Below are 18,347 nucleotides of genomic sequence, written 5' to 3'. Positions count from 1 at the left end.
GGTCGTGGGTTTGAATTCCGGCTCGGCCACTTGTCAGCTGTGTGACTTTGGGCAAGTCACTTAACTTCTCGGTGCCTCAGTTACCTCATCTGTAAAATGGGGATTAAGATTGTGAGCCCCAAGTGGGACAACCTGATTCCCCTATGTCTACCCCAGCACTTAGAACAGTGCTTGGCACATGGTAAGTGCTTAACAAATACCAACATTATTATTATTATTATTTATTGTGCAAAGCACTGTAGTAAGCACTTGGGGTCACATAGCAGAGAGAGGCAGCCTCTCTCTTCTCTCTTAGAGAAACAGCGTGGCTCAGTGGAAAGGGCCCAGGCTTGGGAGTCAGAGGGCATGAGTTCGAATCCTGCCTCTGCCACTTGTCAGCTGTGTGACTCTGGGCAAGACACTTAACTTCTGTGCCTCAGTTATCTCATCTGTAAAAATGGGGATTATCTGTGAGCCTCACATGGGACAACCTGATTACCCTGTATCTATCCCAGCGCTTAGAACAGTGCTCTGCATATAGTAAGCGCTTAACAAATACCAACATTATTATAGCAGACAAGTGACGGAGCTGGGATTATTCATTCAATCACATTTATTGAGCGCTTACAGTATGCAGAACACTGTACTAAGCACTTATAATGGTATTTGTTTAGCGCTTACTATGTGCCAAGCACTGTTCTAAGCCCTGGCATAGATACGAGGTAATCTGGTTATCCCACGAGGGGCTCACAGACTCAATCGCCATTTTACAGATGAGGTAACTGAGACACAGAGTAAGTTAAGCACTTGTCCAATATCTTACAGCTGATATGTGGGATTAGAACCCACTACCTCTGACTCCCAAGCCTGGGCTCTTTCCACTAAGCCAAGCTGCTTCTCTGAATCTCAGGTGTCCATGCTCTTTCCATAGGCCACACCCCTTCCCTGTATTATTTTAATTATTTAATTGATTATTTCATTCATTGTTGTTGATATTATTATTGTTATTATATTTGCTAAGAACTTATAATGTAACAAACACTGTTCTGTCCTTTGGGGTACATACGAATTAATCAGGTCAGACACAGTCCCACATGGGGTCTGCAGTCTAAGTGGGAGGGCGAACAGGCATTGAATTTCCATTTTATAGATGAGGAAATTGAGGCACAGAGGAGATAAGTGACTTGCCCAAAGTCGCAGAGCAATCAAATGGCAGAGGTGGAATTTGAACCTAGGTCCTCTGACTCCGAGAGCTCTTTCCACTAGGGCACACCGCTCCTCTTTAGCAGAGCATGGTGCAGTTTCCTGTGTTGTTTCAGTTCCGGACTTTTTCTGTAGATAAGTTTTCTGGAGAAAAAAAATCAAATTAAAATGGATGGAGGAGCATGAAATAGATTCATCCTCCTATCTGTAAATTATCCCATGTCTGTTTCCTCGTGTTAGATTGTAAACCTGTTTAGGTTAGGGACATGTGTCTCTTCACCTATTATATGCTCAGGGACCTGCACCTACTAAGTCCTCAGTAAACACCACTGGTTGATTGAGAATAATCAATCAATCAGTGGTATTTTTTGAGCACTTACTTTGTCCCCGAGGGAGCAATTTCCCTCTTTTTGAACACTCCAAGGAAGGGATTTCCTTTTAGCCCCAGAGTGGGTGCCATTAAATGGAAGACTGGTCCGAGTCTCTGATTCAGAATTCATGACCTTCACAGGTGTCAATGAATCCAACTGGTAAAGTTCATTCTGGGCTTCATCCTCCTGAAAGAATAATATTAATAATAATAATGATCATTGTGATATTTGTTTAGCGCTTGCTATGTGCCAGACACTGTACTAAGTGCAGGGGTAGATACAAGGTAATCAGGTTGGACTCAGTCGCTATCCCACAGGGAGTTCACAGCCTTAATCCCTATTTTACAGATGAGGTAACTAAGGAACAGAGAAGTTAAGTGACTTGCCCAAGGTCACCCAGCAGACAAGTGGCAGAGCTGGGTTGAGAACCCAGGTCCTTTTGACTCCCAGGCCCATGCTCTAGCCACTAGGCCACACTGCTTCCCTAAGAAAACCCAACACTGAGGAGTTTGCCGAATGGGGGAATCTCTGAACTGTCCTCTCGGAATCCAGGGATTTCTCAAGTCAATCAATCAATCAATCAATCAACCGTATTTATTGAGAGCTTACTATGTCCAGAGCACTGTACTAACTGTTTTGGAGAGTTGATAGATACATTCCCTGACCACAGTGAGCTTAATGGGGAAGCAGCGTGGCTCAGTGGAAAGAGCCTGGGCTTGGGAGTCAGAGGTCATGGGTTCGACTCCCGGCTCTGCCACTTGTCACCTGTGTGAGTGTGGGCAAGTCACTTCACTTCTCTGTGCCTCAGTGACCTCATGTGTAAAATGGGGATTAACTGTGAGCCTCATGTGGGAGGACCTGATTACCCTGTATCTCCCCCAGCGCTTAGAACAGTGCTCTGCACATAGTAAGCGCTTAACAAATACCAATATCATTATTATTATTAATGTGTAGAGGTCTTATCTCTGGGAACTGAATAGCATCAATCAGGAGTATTTATTTAATCTTTAATGGGTGCAGGACACTGTACTATATGCCTGGGAGAGTAATAATAATAATAATGTTGGTATTTGTTAAGTGTTTACTATGTGCAGAGCACTGTTCTAACCGCTGGGGTAGATACAGGGTAATCGGGTTGTCCCACGTGAGGCTCACAGTTAATCCCCATTTTACAGATGAGGTAACTGAGGCACAGAGAAGCGAAGTGACTTGCCCACAGTCACACAACTGACAAGTGGCAGAGCTGGGATTCGAACCTATGACAACCTATGAGTACATATTCGAACCTATGACAACCTATGAACCTATGAGTACACTTAGAGGTAGAAGCGGCATGGCCTAATCGAAAGAACGGAGACCTGGAAGTCAGTAGGACCTGAGTTTTAATCCCGCTCTGTCCCTTGTGTGCTGTGTAACCTTGGGTAAGTCACTTAACAGCTCCGTGCTGCAGTTCCTTCATCTACAAAATCGGGATCAAGGCTGTGATCCCCATGTGGGACATGACTGAGTCCAATCTGATTAGCTTGTTTCTACCCCAGTACTTAGCACAGTGTCTGGCACGTAACAGATACCAATTTTAAAAAGGGGGACTCACTGGCCTTGGGGTTTATGATATTACTGGGGAGAAAGATGGAGAATAATACGGAAATAGGAGGAAAAGCTCCAATCAAGTCTGTGGTGTCTTTTTCCCAGTTTCTACATTCTGACTTTGAGGCCTGAGCTTCTGAGAATTCTACGTCTCCTCGGTGTTATGGTATTAGTTACCCTATAAAAGAAGGGTTAATTTTACAACCCAAGTAAAATTAAAGCCTAAAGACTTACACATTATAGCGGGATTTATGAAAACAAACATACCAAGTGCTTGCAGGATTTTTGCAACATTAAAATTGCGATGTCCATATGACAAGGCCTATGATGTATTAGTGCAAGACTGTGCTTAAGTGTGCTTAAGGTTAAGTTTCTGAGAGCTTCGCTGGAGAGCGTAGTTTCATGCCTGAAACGAGCAAATTTGGAGTCTTAAAAATGCAAGCCTATTTTAGCGGCGTGTCCCTCGAACCACTAGAATAGGAGAGTCTCAAATATATTCGATTGATTGGTTAGTTCGTCTAGACTGTAAGCTCGTTGTGGCCAGGGAATGTGTCTGTTTAATGTTGCATGGTAGTCTGCCAAGCACTTAGTACAGTGCTCTGCACACCGTAAGTGCTCAATAATTACGATTGAGTTGAACTGATTGAATTGATCAACACAGAAGGGGTGTTGGGGCAACCGGCTTCCTCACACAATCATCGTCATCGGTGGTATTTATTGAGTGCTTACTATGTCCTGTGCTAAGCGCTTGGGATAGTACAGTTTAACAGAGTTGGCAGAAACGTTTCTTGCCCATAATGAGCTTACAGTCTAGAGGGGGAGACGGACATTGCTTTAAATAAATAACTTATATCATTTAAAGATATATACTTAATGCCCAGCTGTAAGCAAGGAAGAAAGAACTGTTAAAATGGAGTCCTTCCATCATCTCCTCCTCAGTGTGTAGGCTATCCTTCGACCAATCAATCAATCGTATTTATTGAGCACTTACTGTATGCAGAGCACTGTACTAAGTGCTTGGGATATCTTTAACAATATACATAACAATATAATAATATAGCAGAGTTGGTAATTGTGTGTGTTTATTGTTATATTGTACTCTATCAAGTGCTTAGTGCAGTGCTCTGCACACAGAAAGCACTCAATAAATGTGATTGAATGAATGGCAGGCATGTTCCCTGCCTACAACGAGCTTACAGTCTAGAGGGACAAACTTACAGCTCTTATGGGCAGGGAAAGGGTCTCATGCTTCCAATTGTACTTGCTGAAGCACTTAATACAGTTTATGGCACTTACTGGACTCTCCATAAAAACCATTGTTCCTCCCCCTCCTCCTCTGTGGATGATGTGCAGGCAGAGATGGGAATTTGCTTCCACACCACGAAGGAGCGGAAACAATGAATCGGAAGGTCAGAAAAGACGAAGGAAAGCAGCTTGTAAAAATGGCCCCGGGACAGCAGTTTATTTTGGTCTAATACCGTCAGCCGACATCGCATAGTTTGGGCAGTGTTGATTTTATCGCCGTGTTTCTGATCTGCCGGACCGCCGAACCTACTTGCTGACACACGCGGATCCTCTGAAACATCTGCAAAAACATCTCTCCCCCATACGAAGTCTCCGTTAGCCTTTTGCCGTCTTACTAACGGCAGAGAGGTGATGCAAGTGATGGCAATTGAGAGAGGGAATCAGATCAAATAGAGGACAAGGGTCTCTGTCTTGGAGAGGCAATGTGGTTGGAGGGGGTGGGGAGCCGGGGAAGGGGTCAGGGTGTGAGATTCTGAGGATCTGGGCTCTCACTCCGGCGTGGCTCCAACCATCCTGTGGATTTGGGCAGGTCCCTCTGCGATCCAGTTTCCTCGTCTGTAAAATGGGGATGATCATCCCAGACATAACGAGCTAAATGGTCTCTTTCTCAAAAGAAGAAAGAGAGAAACAATCAGTAGTATTTCCTGAGCGCCTTTGAGCGGAAGCACTGTACTAGGCGCTTGGTTGTCTACAACAGAAAAGAAACGAGGACCAGCAGTGTGGGCAAGTGGAAGGAATACTACAAGTAGAAGGAGTTCTACAGGGCCTGGAGTTTTAGTGCTCTAAAAATTTGAAATATAAATATCCTGCTGGTCAATCAGTAGAAATAGCACTGCCCTGGGAATCAGGGTGCTTGGGTTCTAGTCCTGGCTGTGAAGGTCAGCTTGCCTGATGGGCAGAAATGGAGCAACTGAGAGCATACCACAGTCATCAATTTCTTAGCCCTGTAACGTCAGCCATGAAGGTTCTTTGAGGTTCTCGATGGGAGAATCCATCATCAGTGTCCATCAGAGAACCTTTTAGAAGCTCGTTATGAGCAAAACTTTATTATAATGGGAAATAAGGGGATGTGGTCCAGTTCTTCAATCCGTCGGTCAGTGGTATTTATTGAACGCTTACCGCGTGCAGAGTACTGGACTAGGTACTAGAGAAAATACAATCCAGTAGACTTGTTCCCTGTGTCTGAGAAGGGAGTGCATGCTTTTAGTTGTCCTACTGGTGCTCCTAAGAGTACTTTAGTCATGCAAAAATCTCATAGGCGATGCACATATGACAGAGTAATAAGAATAATTGTGGTTTTTGTTAAGCACTGCCTATGTGCCAAGCTCTGCGCTAAGGTTGGAGTACATAGAGGATCATCAGGACAACAAAGTCCCCGTCCATAGGGGCTCACGGTCTAAATATAGATGAGGAAACTGGGTCACAGAGAAGTTAAGCGACTTGCCCAAGGTCATGCAGCAGCCAAGTGGCAGAGCCAGGATCAGAACCCAGGTTTCTTAATTCCCAGCCTTGTGTGGCATAGTGGATAGACCACGGGCTTGGGAGTCAGAAGGCCGTGAGTTCAAATCATGGCCCTGGCACTTGTCTGCTGTGTGACCTTGGGCAAGTCACTTCTCTGCCTCAGTGCCCTCATCTGTAAAATGGGGATTAAGACTGGGAGCCCCATGTGGGATAGGGACTATGTCCAACCAGATTTGCTTGTATCCAACCCCGTACTTAGTAAAGTGCCTGGCACACAGTAAGCGCTTAACAAATACCACAGTTATTATTATTATTATCATCATTTTTACTCCTTCCACTAGGCCATACTGCTGCTATTTGTTCCTTTTCCGTTCTAGACGCCCAGGTACTTAGAACAGTTCCTCTGCTCAAGGACATTTAGCAAATGCCACTGATTATTTCTCTTTCTCATTTAGGATTTGTGAATTTTTTATGTTAAGGGAATCCATCCAGTGTAAAATTAATGTATTGTTGTCCTGACTCTGCATCCTCTGCCAATTTCTTCTAGAATGTCTTCCTTTTATTGGAAGGTATTTTGGGTCGGTACAATCTCCCCTGCTAGATTGTAAGCACTTTGTGGGGAGGGATATTGTCACCTTTACTACAGTCTCTCAAGTTTTTAGTAGAGTGCTCTACCTAGTAAGCACTCGATAAATATGATTGATTGATTAACGATTGGTAGGTAGCGTCTTGTTTTCGCCTGTGCTGACTTTCAGAGGTGGTAGCCGGGATCCTCTCGCTAATCCTCTCAGATCTTTTTAGTTAACAATTCCAACCCATCGCTTACTATTTTTCAAAAGCAAACCGCAAAAATCCCAATTTCCAACACATCCTTGGAGCTAGGTCGTCTTCCCACTCACAGCTGCAAAAATAAAAGCTTTATCATGGCCGTGGAAGAGTTTTCCTTTCAGGGATGACTTTTGGGGAGGGGTGTCAAAGGAGGAGGCGGTTGGAAAACTTGATCGATGAAGCCAAATGCTTTCAGGGTTGGTTGGAGAATCGCAGGGAATGGGAAGACTGAGTTCTTGACGCAGATCTCTGCTGACCAAAAATGTCACCTCCCTCTGCTGGCTGTTGAAAGAAAATCTCACTCAATCGTCTCACGTCTGTGATTCGCTTTTTTAGAGACGAATATGAAGAAGACGGATTCTGCCAACCCTACAGAGGAATTGCCTGTGCCCGATTCATCGGAAACCGCACGGTGTATATGGAATCTCTGCACATGCAGGGAGAAATTGAAAATCAGATCACAGGTAGGTGATCCCGGTGGACAGCTAACAATAATAATAATTAGGGCATTTGTTAAGCACTTACTATTGTTTTCAGTGGTTTTGATTTTAATGATATTCGATAATAATAATAATTATAGTATTTGTTATATGCAAGGCACTGTACTAAGCCCTGGGGTAGATAAAGGTTAATCAGGTTGAACACAGTCCCTGTCCCAGAGGGGGCCCACAGGCTTAACCTCATTTTACAGATGAGGTAACTGAGGCACAGAGAAGTGAAATAACTTGTCCAAGGTCACCCAGCAGACAAGTGGCCAAGATTAGAACTCAGGTCCTTCTGACTCCCAAGCCTGTGCTCTTTCCATTAGGCCACGCTGCTTCTCAGCATGGCTATAAGCTCAGACTTGGGGTAGTTTCAATACCATGAGGATCAGGCACAGTCTCTGCCCCAGGGGGAGGAAGACACAGTCCAAGCGGGAGGGAGAACAGATATTTAATCCCTATTTTACAGATGAGGAAACTAGGGTATAGAGAAGACAGAGTTCCCGAGGTCGTGCTTGAGCTAAGAACTCTAATTAGTTTCCTAGAAGTACAAACCTGGTGAGACACTTATTTTCTTGTGGGGACACTGAGGCTCAGAGCATTCAATAAATCAATAGCAGCCTACTGTGTATACTGTACTGAGTACTGCAGAGCACTGTACTGAGTTTTTGGGAAAGCACAATTGAGTAAGACCTATTGTACCTACCCTCCAGGAGCTTACAATCTGCTGGGGGAGACCGACAAGTGTGAGACATTCCCAGAACACTACAGATGTTCCAAGACTACACACATTAAGCCAGTGAGAGAACTCAGAGCTGGACTAGAATTAATAATAATAGTAGTACTAATAGTAATTGTTAAGGGCTTACTATGTGCCAGTCAGTCAACGAAGTGCTGGGATAAGTACAACATAATCACATTGGACCCAGTCCCTGTCCCACACGGGGCTCGCAGTCTTAATCCCCCTTTTAAAGATGAGTAACTGAGGCCCAGAGAAGTGAAGTGACTTGCCCAAGGTCATCCCGGCAGAGCTGGGATTAGAACCCAGTTTCTCAGCTAGAGTTAAGAAGAGAAGTCTCAAAAGTGTAGTAGCAGGATGTTAAATACCAACAAAAGCATCCCATTGGAGCCTAGAGAAGCATAGTTCTTTTGGGGATTCTTATGATGATGATGATGGTATTTGTGAAGCACTTACTATGTGCTGAGCACTGTTCTAAGTGCTGGGGTATATACAGGGTAACGATGATGATGTTGGTATTTCATATTGTCCCATGTGGGGCTCACATTTTTTAATCCCCATTTTTACAGATGAAGTAACTGAGGTACATAGAAGTTAAGTGTCTTGCCCAAGGTCACAGAGCAGACAAGTGGCAGAGCAGGGATTAGAACCCACAACCTCTGACTCCCAAGCCCGGGCTCTTTCCACTAAGCCACGCTGCTTCTCTATGGCATTTGTTAAGTGCTTACTTTGTGCCAGGCACTGTGTTAAGCAATGAAGTAAATACAGTTAGCTTGGACACAGTCCCTGTTCCCCACAGGGCTCCCTGTCAACCCCCATTTTACAGATGAGGAAACTCTGAGGCCCAGAGAAGCAATGTGATTTGCCCAAGGTCACACAGCGGACTAGCGGCGGAGCCGGGATTAGAACCCAGGTCCTTCTGACTCCCAGGCCCACTCTCCGTCCACTAGGACACACCACTTCTCCCGCTTCCCTCACACCTCCGGCATAACCTCCCGCTTTCTTCCCAGCCGCCTTCACCATGATCGGCACGTCCAGCCACCTGTCGGACAAATGCTCGCAGTTCGCCATCCCATCCCTGTGCCACTACGCCTTCCCCTACTGCGACGAGACCTCGGCGGTGCCCAAGCCCCGTGACCTGTGCCGGGACGAGTGTGAGATCCTGGAGAACGTCCTGTGTCAGACCGAGTACATCTTTGCCCGCTCCAACCCCATGATCCTCATGAGGCTCAAGCTTCCCAACTGCGAGGACCTGCCCCAGCCCGAGAGCCCGGAAGCGGCCAACTGCATCCGGATCGGCATTCCCATGGCCGATCCCATCAACAAAAGTAAGTGTCCGCCCCTGAAATCAATGACCCAGACTTAATCATTCATTCATTCAGTAATTTTTATTGAGTACCTACTTCATTCATTCAGTAGTATTTATTGAACGCTTACTATGTGCAGAGCACTGTACTAAGCGCGTGGAATGGACAAATCGGTAACAGATAGAGACAGTCTTACGGTCTAATCGGGGGAGACGGGCAGACAAGAACAATGGCAATAAATAGAATCAAGGGGAAGAACATCTCATTAAAACAATAGCAAATAAATAGAATCAAGGTGATGTACATCTCATTAACAAAATAAATAGGGTACTGTACTGAGGTCTTGGGAGAGTACAATTCAATAGGGGACACATTCCCTGCACACAACAGTCTAGAGTTGTGGAGAGACATTAATATAATATAATTAATATGGGGAGAGAGTCATTAATATAAGTAAATAAATGACCGACATGGACGTACGTGCTGTGGGGCTGGGAGGGGGGATGAACAAAGGGAACAAGTCAGGGAGACACAGAAGGAAGTGGGAGAAGAAAGCGGGGCTTAGACAGGGAAGGCCTCTTGGAGGAGATGTGCCTCCAGTAAGGCTTTGAATGGGGAGAGAGTAACTGTCAGATTTGAGAAGGGAGGGCGTTCCAGGCCAGAGGCAGGATGTAGGCAAAAGGGTCAGCGGCGATGATTGAGGCAAGGTGAGACTCTTTTCCATCCCCCTGGGCAAAAGCTGAAGCGCTCTCCCCATGCCCCCAGAAGATTCTGGGCCTTCTCCCTACAGCATACGGTTCTTCTCTTCCAGCGGCCCTTAAGCCCCATTGATTGTCATGAGCAGCTTGACCATCAGTGTGTTAATACCTGTCTCCCCTTCTACACTCTAAGCTTATTATGGGCAGGGAATGTAATTGCTAATTCTGTTGGATGGTACTCTCCCAAGCGCTTAGTTCAATACTCTGCACAGAGTAAGTGCTCAATGAATAAATACAGTATAGCAATATAACAGACACATTCCTTACCCATCCTTACTACTCTTTGCTGTTTTACTCTATTACCTCCTGCAAAAGGTGCACAATCACAAAAAAATACAGAGTATTGATCGGGATAGAATCAGTCAATCAATCAGTTGTACTGATTAAGCACTTACTGTGTGCAGAGCACTGTACTGAGCGTTTGGGAGGGTGTAATATAAGTGAGTTGGTAGACATGTTCCCTGCCCACAATGAGTTAGAGGGGGGAAAAGACGTTATTATAAATAAATAAATTACAGATATGTCCAAAAGTGCTGTGGGGCTGAGGGAGGGGTGAATAAAAGAGGGAATGGCTGAGGGGAAGCCTGGAGAATGTACATAACATCATCACACCTTTATCGATCAATCAATGGTATTTATTGAACTCTTACGGTGTGCAGAGCACTGTACTAAGTGATTGGGAAAAATACAATAGAGTTGGAAGATGCCATCTCTGCTCATAGAGAGCTTGCGGTCCACAGGGGGAGACAGACATTAAAACAGATTAGGAATATGGGAAATTGTGACTGATAAGAGCATTGATGTAAGTTTTGTGGGGCTGAGATGAGTTTCAAGGTACTTAAGACGTACACAGCCAAGGGCACAGTCAAGGAAGAGGGGAGGGCGGAGAGAGGAAATAGAGGGATTAAGCAGGGAGGAGATGTGATTTTAGGAGGGCTTTCAAGAAGGGAAGAAGGGTCAGACAACTTGACCAGTGCCACTTGGATTGGTCACTTGAACTTGTGGATCAGGCTGCCCTGTAGGGCTTAACTACATCTTTTGTATTCTACTATTCCTGCCTTCAGTACTTTGATTTCCCCTGCTGCTCAAAACTCTTTGAGAGTAGGGATCACATTTTCTCTTTTGTACTCTCCCAAGAGCTTAGTATGGTGCGGTTTTTTTTGTTTTGTTTTTAATGGTATTTATTAAGCACTTACTATGTGCCAGGCACCAATCTACATGCTGGGATAGATACAACATAATCAGGTTGGACACAGTCCCTGTCCCACGTGGGGCTTATGGTCTTAATACCCATTTTACAGATGAGGTAACTGAGGTCCAGACAAGTGAAGCGATTTCCCCAAGGTCAGACAGCAGACACGTGGCAGAGCCTGGACTGTAACCCAGGTCCTTCTGACTTTCAGGCCTGCCCACAGCAGGCACTCAGGATTTGCTATTGATTGATTCATTCATTCATTCACTGGTTACTGGACTTGGAAGAACATTCCATCGTTCTTCCACTGTCTTTCTATTACTGGTGCTCGTAATTAGTTCCTTGAAAGAGTGCTAAACTAAAGAACGCTAAACAAAGTAATAATAATAATAACTGGTATTTGTTAAGTGCTTACTAGGCGCCAAGCACTGTTCTAAGCTTTGGGGTAGATACAAGGTAGTTAGGTTGGACACGGTCCCTGTCCCACATAGGGTTCATAGTCTTGATCACCATTTTACAAATGAGGTAACTGAGGGTCAGAGAAGTGAAGTGACTTGCCCAAGGTCACACAGCAGACATGTGGCAGAGCCAGGATTAGAGCCCATGACCTCTGACTCCCAGGCCTAATTGCCATGTATCTACCCCAGCATTTCCCCTCTCAGGATGGCACCGAGAGAGTTTCCAATACTCTACCAGTCTCGGCTATCGGAGGGAAAGTCTAGCAGAGGCCTACCCATTCCATTTCGAGCTTGGGCAGTGGCTGGCGAGTGGCAGGCAATCTGCTACGTGTCAAAACTCACCTCTGCAAGGCAACAGCGTCATGGGAAAGAGTCGAGGACAGAGACTCAAGTTTACTGAGCGGAAGAAAGTGATGGTAAACCACTTCCATATTTTTCTAAGAAAACTCTATGGCTAAACTACCAGAACAATTGCGGATGGAGAGTGGGTCATTCTGGGAGAGATGTGTCCATGTCGCTGTGGGTCGAAGACAACTCAACAGCATAAGACAAGACCCTAGCCCTTAATACAGTGCTTGGTACCTAGTGAAGACTTAACAAATACCATCATCAACAGCATTATTATTAATAATGGTATTTATTAAGGACATATCCGTAAGTGTACTTTATATAATTATTGTTATTAATAACAGTGATCATTTAAAGTACTTTCCTGAATTTCCAGAATCCCTAAAATTGACCATAAAATATGAATATACTTTAAAGCAGTGACTTAAAAAAAAAGCAACGTGAGCACATACCAATAATGAACGATTCCGAGGTACCTTTCTTTGTGTACATGTGTAAATGCAGGATTCGCTTTTCAAAATGTAGCCCTTAGCAACCTGTTTAGCAAAGAGGCACCTTGTGTTTATAGACCTGTCATTTTCTAATGCTACAGTAAAGTGGGCTTTAACCAAGTTGTCAAGTCAGTCAAATTACTTCAAAAAGCGAAGAAAGGGTGGGCTTAAGCCAAGCTAAACTTCGCAGCCTCTTTCTAGCTATGGAGCAAAAGGGCTAGAAATAAAACCGTTATACCGGGGGGTTGCTATAGATTCAAAACTCTGAAGGAAAACACGAATGAGAGCAGAATGGCAGGCGTGTGTCCAAAAAGCAAAGTTTCTTGGGTCTTTCTTTAAGGGAAATAAACAGCCTTTCTCTATTCCACTGCCCTAAGGTAATCAGTAAATAGTAGTCATGACAGTTATTGAGTGCCTGATGACTGCACAGCACTACACTGAGCCCTTAACGGAAGCATCCACACCCTCAAGGAGCTTCCTGTCTAAACAATCAATCATATTTACTGAGCCCTTACCGTATGCAGACCACTGTACTAAGTGCTTGGTAGAATGCAATGTAACGGTGTTGGTAGACAGGTTCCCTTGCCCAGCATGAGCTTACAGTCTAGAGGGAAAATGAACATTGATATAAAGAAATGAATTATGAATATGGACATAACGTGCTGGCGGCAGAGGGAGGGGAGAATAAAGGTACAAATCCAAGTGCAAGAGCAATGCAGAAGGGAGCGGGAGAAGAGGAAAGGAGGGTTAATCAAGGGAAGCCATCTTGGAGGAGTTGTACCTTCAAAAAGGTTTTGAACATAGGGAAAGTGATCACCTGATGGATATGAGGAGGGAGGGCATTCCAGGCCAGAGGCAGGATGTAGGCGAGAGGTCTGCGGTGTCGAGGTGACAGATGGAAAACTATCCGTGTACATCTCTACACAGATGTTGAAGACAGGCATAACTAAAGGGACACACAAGCCCCAAAAAGAGGCTTTCCTTTTTGCTAGACGGCTAGAGCCGAACACCATTGGGCCTCGTGGCCCTGTCCAAGGATAAAGGTCACTGCCCGAGGTGGGTCTCGTGCCCCTCCACCGGTGTGCCCATAGAGCCATCTGACCGCAGTGAACTGAAAATGCAGTTTAGACCTTCCCCGTACCCTTGGACCTCAGAATATTGGGTGTCCCTGCTGGTTCCCTTTGGAGTTCGGTTGCCATTTCTTGGCATTGAATTAAAATTACTCACTAAGCAGTTTTCATTACTTGAAGCATAAGCTTTAAATCCTCTCAGGAATGCGAATGCCAAGCAGTCAAGGCGTCAGACCCGCGGCAGCCGAAGAAATCTCACTCCTGCCTTGTCTGACAGCCCCAGGCCTCTGGGGGATTGGGTGTGGGGGGAGGTGCTCCTCTGTCCACAGATGGTTTAGACCCTCCAACCAATACCCCCCCCCCCCAGCCCTGAGGCAATTACCAGCTGGGTTGACTAGTCACCCAGTTAAACGCCATGCAGCCAGTGTGGTTTTCTGGTGGCCGATACTGTAGAGCTGTGGTATCGGACACCTGTGTGCTTGATATGTTTATTTTCAGGCAGTCAATCTGACAGTCAATTGTATTTATTGAGCACTGACCGTGTGCTTGGAAGAGTATGATATAAGAACAGACACATTCCCTGTCCTCAGTGAGCTTACAGTCTAGAGGGGCAGACAGTCACTAGTATAAATAAATGAAATTAAGGGCTGTGGGGCTGGGAGGGGGGATGAATAAAGGGAGCAAATCAGGATGATGCAGAAGGGAGTGGAAGAAGAAGAAGAAAGAAGGGCTTAGGGAAGCCCTCTTGGAGGAGATGTGCATTCAATAAGGCTTTGAAAGACCGGAGAGAGTGTTGGATATGAAGAGGGAGGGTGTTCCAGGCCAGAGGCAGGATGTTGGCGAGAGGTTGGCGGTGAGATAGATGAGATTGAGGTACAATGAGAATATTGGCATTAGAAGATCAAAGTGTGCAGGCTGGGTTGTAGTAGGAGAGTAGTGATGTGAGGTAGGAGGGGGCAAGGAGATTGAGTGCTTTAAAATCAATGGTAAGGAGTTTCTGTTTGATGCAGAGGCGGATGGGCAACCACGGGAGGTTCTTGAGGAATGGGCAATCATGTCCTGAATGTTCTTGTAGAAAAATGATCAGGCAGCATAGTGAAGTATGGACCGGAGTCGGGAGAGACAGGAGGCACTGGAAGTGAGCAGAGAAGCTGAGGCAGTAATCTGCAGCTGAGTTCTGAGGCCTAGAAGGGATGTTGGTTTTAAACAAGGATCTGGGAGTGTAGCACAGAGGGACTGGGGCGGGCGGAGGGTAGCCGGAGTGTTGGAAACTCTACCCGGAGAGATGCTCTAAGTTCGCATGGAATCAGATGCGCTGCTGCAAAATAGCGCGTGTGACATCACTGGGTTCCGCCTTGTGCCTGTGTAATGTCACGTGCCCCTCTGTGCCCAGTGTCCATGAGGGCATCCGTCAATTGTACTTACTGAGCGCTTACTGTGTGCAGAGCACTGTATTCAGCGCTTGGGAGAGTACAGTATAACAGAGTTGGTAGACTACCAGGGGTCTACCAGGGGTCTGCACACAGTAAGCACTCAGTAAATATCATCGATGGATCAATTCTCTGTCAATCGTCACCCATTTCATTTCACCGATGCCCGCTTTTGACTAGACCGGAAACTCCTTGAGGACAAGGGACGGTGCCTACTTCCTCCACTGGACTCTCCCAAGTGTTCAGCCCTGTGCCCCATGCACGGTAAATGCTCAGTAAATAGCCTCAGTCGATTGATTTCAGATCACAAGTGCTACAACAGCACGGGAGCAGACTACCGAGGCACCGTCAGCGTGACCAAATCAGGCCGCCAGTGTCAGCCGTGGAACTCGCAGTATCCCCACACGCACACGTTCACCGCCGTCCGCTACCCGGAGCTGAACGGCGGACACTCCTACTGCCGCAACCCGGGCAATCAGAAGGAAGCCCCATGGTGCTTCACCCTGGACGAAAATTTCAAGTTCGACCTCTGTGACATCCCCGCGTGCAGTAAGTAACGCGGCCATCTCCCCCTCCCTGCCTAGTTTCTCTGAACCCCGAGGACGCTGGTTTAGACGTGCCGACGGTGGGATTGTTATATTATTGTTGTTGGACCCTCCCAAGTGCTTAGTACAGTGCTTTCCACACAGTACGTGCTCAATAAATACGATTGAATGAATGAATGAATCGGATGGATCCTGCGGAGCCTGGTCTGAAGCACCTCCCTCAGGCCCCATGAGGGAGCTAATTTTTTAGTTGTGGTCGTCATTTCTTTCAGTCGTATTTATTGAGTGCTTACTCTGTGCAGAGCACTGTGCTAAACGCTTGGGAGAGTACAATAGAACAATAAACAGACACATTCCCTGCCCACAGTGAGCTCTAAATGCTTACTCTGGGCACTGTGCTAAGTGCTGTGGGAAGGACCTGGCCATCAGATGGGATGGGGCTCATGGACTAAGATAGACTGTTGTGGTCAGGGAATGTGTCTGTTATATTGTACTTTCCCAAGCGCTTAGTATAGTGTTGTGCATACAGTAAGCTCTCAATGAATACGATTGACTGACTGACTGAAACTGGGGGAAAGTATTTCCCTCTGCATTTTACAGAAGAGGATACTGGCTTAGTGAAGGTTCAATATGTGTAAGGAAAAACCCAGCCTCCCAAACAGGAAATTCCCCTGGCCCGACTGGTGGGCAAGTTGGTAGAAACCCACCGGGGTTCTGGGAAAAGTCAGAAATAGGCCGCTTTATAGGAGTTGGGAGAACCGCCCCCGCCACCTTCTAGACTGTGAGCCTGTTGTTGGGTAGGGATTGTCTCTGTTTGTTGCTGAATTGTGCTTACCAAGTGCTTAGTACAGTGCTCTGCACACAGTAAGCACTCAATAAATACGATTGAATGAATGAATGAATGAGAAGGCAAGCCAAACCAAAACCTCTTAAACCTATTTCCCCTCAGGTCCGCAGACAGGCAGCCAGAGCAGACCAATGGACAGATTTTTCTGTGATTCTTTTTTTTTAATGGTATTAAGCACTTACTATGTGTCAGGCACTGTACTGATCACTGGGGTAGATACAAGCTAATCGGGTTGGACTCAGTCCCTGTCCCACATGGGCTCACAATCTCCATCCCCCTTTTACAGAGGAGGAAACTGAGGCCCATAGAAATGAAGTGACTTGCCCAAGGTCACACGGTGGACAGTTGGCGGAACAGGGACTAGAATCCAAACCCTTCTGACTCCCTGGCCTGTGCTCTATCCACTTGGCCATGCTGCTTCTGCTGATTCCGAGGTTATCTCTGACTGAAAAAGCCTGGCTTTACTGCTCGTTGACCTCTTGGGTTGAAGGTCCGAAGGAGAAAGATTTGCTTCAAGCACTTCGAACAGTGCTTTGAACATATTACACGCTCAGTAAATACCATTGATTGATTAATTGGTTGATTGAAGGATCTTAAAGCCAGTGGCAAATTGAGGTTTAGGATTGGGGGGAAATTTTTCAAATCTCACAACAGGGTTGATTGTGTTCAGAGTGACTGATTTCAACGAAACCTCTGCCTCAGGGGAGGAAAACTAAAATCGGAGGCCCAACAGAACAGAGCAGAAACCTCAGTTGCACAGGAGAACGTCACGGCACACGCCTTGCACGAAATCCTGACGAATCGTGTTGGCAGATTGAAACCAGAAGGGCTCGAGGAAGCAATTTTCACCCAGATGCAAAGAAATCAGACTCTGGGCCCTAAGCAGGAAGAAATAAGCAATGATTAGATGGTCGCTTACTCCAGTCCTTGCATGTATCAGGGATTTATTATCCGTCTTCCAAATTGGTTCCAATTCATGAAGTGGCTTTGAGGATGGCAGAATCAGTCAATTGGGAAACATGGCTCCACGCTTTGTGTTTTCAGTTGTGCTCAGAAATGTTTTTTCCAGGAACTGAAACAGTAGATCTGTAATTGGCATGTTGATCCCAGGCTGTTCACAAAATACTCCCCTTTTATTTGACTACTTTTTAAATCCCTCTGACTTAATGAGTTATTCTTCTCATAATGCCCAGTACCTGCTGGGAAGAAATTAACTCTCTGTGTTAGATTTTCTGAAACTGACTCATATGCCTTCTCTTCTTTTCACAAATTCGCGAGATATAGTTGAGTTTCTATGAGAGTGTTAATTGGGTTGTCTAGCAAACCCTATCAAAGCATAATAAGATGGGGTGAAAAGAGGTGCTTTAATTGAAGAAAACATTTTTTATCTTGTGGGGCGTTTAATGGTATTTGTTTAGCACTTACTGTGCTAAGCGTTGGGAAAGATACAAGCTAATCAGGTTGGCTAAGGTCCCTGACGCATATGGGGCTCGCAATTTAAACTCCTGTTTTACAGATGAGGTAACCAAGGCACAAAGGAAATGGAATGACTTGTCCTAGGTCACACAGCAGAGTAGTGGCAGAGATCGGGATTAGAACCCAGGTCCTTCTGACTCCCAGGCCCCGGCTCTACCCACTAGGTCACGCTACTTCTATCCAATCTGGTATTGGATAGAAAAATTCCCTTCCATTGCTTCTATTATATTCTCCCAAGTGCTTAGAACACTGCTGTGCACACAGTAAGCACTCTGTAAATGCCACTGAGGATGAATGCTGTATGTACGAATGTCCTCTTATGGGGGCTATTTAATCAACAGTATTTACAGAGTGCTTACTATGTGCAGGGCACCTGTACTAAGCACTTGGGAGACTAAAATACAACAGAGTTGGTGGAAAATGTTCCCTGCCGGCAGCGAGCTATGGGCGGGGTTGTAATGGGAGAGTAG

General features: G+C 45.7%; 1 protein-coding gene across 1 annotated transcript in view; it reads left to right on the top strand.

Annotated features, from left to right (window-relative positions):
• Nucleotides 1-18,347, top strand: part of ROR1 (receptor tyrosine kinase like orphan receptor 1) — a 261,556-nt gene that overhangs the window by 215,867 nt on the left and 27,342 nt on the right. The window contains exons 5-7 of the mRNA XM_029046648.2: nt 7,071-7,198; nt 8,966-9,283; nt 15,313-15,558. Of these exons, the coding sequence (XP_028902481.1) occupies nt 7,071-7,198; nt 8,966-9,283; nt 15,313-15,558 (692 nt within the window). The remainder of the gene's footprint in view (nt 1-7,070; nt 7,199-8,965; nt 9,284-15,312; nt 15,559-18,347) is intronic.

The sequence above is a fragment of the Ornithorhynchus anatinus genome, chromosome 18, assembly GCF_004115215.2.
Source record: "Ornithorhynchus anatinus isolate Pmale09 chromosome 18, mOrnAna1.pri.v4, whole genome shotgun sequence".
Lineage (NCBI taxonomy): Eukaryota > Metazoa > Chordata > Mammalia > Monotremata > Ornithorhynchidae > Ornithorhynchus > Ornithorhynchus anatinus.
Note: the sequence above shows the minus strand (reverse complement) of the source record. Positions and strands in the feature narration are given on the sequence as shown.